This window comes from Myotis brandtii, unplaced genomic scaffold (genome assembly GCF_000412655.1).
Source record: "Myotis brandtii unplaced genomic scaffold, ASM41265v1 scaffold577, whole genome shotgun sequence".
NCBI classification, from domain to species: domain Eukaryota; kingdom Metazoa; phylum Chordata; class Mammalia; order Chiroptera; family Vespertilionidae; genus Myotis; species Myotis brandtii.
Genome location: NW_005370161.1, coordinates 1,584,427 through 1,586,463, shown reverse-complemented (window position 1 = coordinate 1,586,463; position 2,037 = coordinate 1,584,427). Strand labels below are relative to the sequence as shown.

Here is a 2,037-nt window from a genome sequence, read left to right as displayed (position 1 = left end):
TTTTATTGATTTTTTTACAGAGAGAAAGGGAAAGGGATAGAAAGTTAGAAACATCGATGAGAGAGAAACATCGATCAGCTGCCTCCTGCACACCCCCTACTGGGGATGTCGGGCTGTGCAGTTTAGAGCTTGAGCTGTACCCTGTCCCCCTGGAGTGTTATGGGACCCAGGGGACCGTCAACCAGGAGAGACTTGCCCTGATCCGGGCTGAGCTGACAGGGACACTGAGGGAGTTAGGACAGCCCAGGAGCATTCTGCTTGCCACCAAGCACTGCAGTGAGTTTTATGACGTAGCATTTTCATGACATGGAGCCCGTGGTGTGACCTGTAGTGACCCTGCTCACTGGGTGCACCCAGCAAAGGCTTCTTTCTGGGCCTTTGGAAGCTGAAACCTCGGACCGGGGTGCATTATGCAGGGGGCACCCACGTTTCAGGTTCATGGTCCGTGTGAATGGGGAAAGGGACGGACCCAGCCCGGGTACAGGATTGCAGGGACAAAGGCTGGGGAGTTCATGGGACCTCAAAGGCAAAGTGTCCTACAATCAGAAACATGAATCTGATTTGCGTGGGGAGGGATGCAGGATTTGGGCTCGAGGTGCCTGTGTGGGAGTTAATCCTGGGGTGGATGGTTGTAATGAATGATCAGAAATAAAGACAATTTCAAAAGCCACCATCTGGTCCTCTGTCATGTATTAACCTTTCTCCCCAGTTTACACCTCAGGACTGTCCAGTTACTGATTAAAGAAATGTGCCCAGGGGTCAGGATCAGACACTGGAGCTGCTGGGATGGGCTGCAGGATTCTGCACCATTTTATCACTCCCTCAGGTCTTTCCTTCTCTCTGGGCACCTCTGCCTCCTTGTGGCTGCTCAGTGGGGGGATACCATGGGACATGCTACGTGGCCCACCAACCCCTGAAGTGAAGGGGACTCGCTGCTGGTTCTGACCTTGGACGCGAGTGGTCCTCATGGTTCTGCAGAGGAACCCACAAGTCTTAGCACTTGTTCCAGGAGGATTTCAGAGGACAAGGCAGGGCCCTCTCTGGGCACCTCTGCCTCCTTGTGGCTGCTCAGTGGGGGGATACCATGGGACATGCTACGTGGCCCACCAACCCCTGAAGTGAAGGGGACTCGCTGCTGGTTCTGACCTTGGACGCGAGTGGTCCTCATGGTTCTGCAGAGGAACCCACAAGTCTTAGCACTTGTTCCAGGAGGATTTCAGAGGACAAGGCAGGGCCGTGGGTTGAATCTATAAATAATTCCTGCATTAAAAGTGAATGCAAGAACGTTAAAAGCATGCATCCAATTCACTTCAAAGTAATACATCCAATACATATTATTAACCTTTTCCAATAAAAAGTAAGTATATATTTTTTCAAAACAAAAATAATTGGTGAGAAGAGTGGCAATGTTTGTAAATTTTTCCATCTGCTGCTGCATTCAATGTGTTGTGATATCACAGGTGGTCTGGAGTGGGGGGCGGGGGGAGAAAGAGAGTGAAAAGGCAAATTCCCCCACTCCGGTATTACTACAGAAATGGTATGGCCAGGGGTCCCTGGACACACTCTGAGAACCGCTGCCCTCTCCAAAGCGACCCCATCTGCTACGAAGGCCCGGGCCCTGCGCGTCTACGGCAACAGTTCCCCATCCTCATCCCCCTTCTCCACGTTGTGTTCCCACAGTCCCGTTACTACAGACGGACTGTGCGTCGCCCAGGGCTTGGCCCATCTGCCACCTCTGCGCCTCTCACCCCGCACAGGTCTACTTGGTTCGAAGATGACCCGCACGGACCCTCATTTCTCAGGCCCGAGACGTGAACATCAGCATCTGGATGGAGACTGAAGGCCCCGCGCACATAAACAAAGCTGCGCTTCCTAGAACCGTCCCGTTCGAACCTCCGAGTCTGGGGCTCCAGGAAACTCGGGCAGGAACCCGCATCAGCTCACAGGTCCCGAGCCTGCCCTCCACGCTGAGCACAGCCAGCCCTCCAGGTGTCTCCGGGGTCCGATCCGCCTCGGGCCACCCCGGCTCGCGTCCCC

General features: G+C 54.0%; 1 protein-coding gene and 1 long non-coding RNA gene across 2 annotated transcripts in view; one reads left to right on the top strand and one right to left on the bottom strand.

Annotated features, from left to right (window-relative positions):
* Positions 1–389, top strand: part of LOC102251854 (PRAME family member 20) — a 4,296-nt gene extending 3,907 nt beyond the window's left edge. Inside the window, exon 4 of the mRNA XM_014549950.1 lies at positions 358–389. Coding sequence (XP_014405436.1) covers positions 358–389 — 32 coding nt within the window. The remainder of the gene's footprint in view (positions 1–357) is intronic.
* A 286-nt stretch (positions 390–675) lies between these two features.
* On the bottom strand, positions 676–1,308 carry LOC106728260. Its single transcript, XR_001364540.1, has 2 exons — positions 1,049–1,308; positions 676–848 (listed from the first exon to the last, which is right to left on the bottom strand). It is a non-coding gene; the product is annotated as an uncharacterized LOC106728260 (long non-coding RNA).
* Between the last annotated feature and the right edge of the window lie 729 nt (positions 1,309–2,037).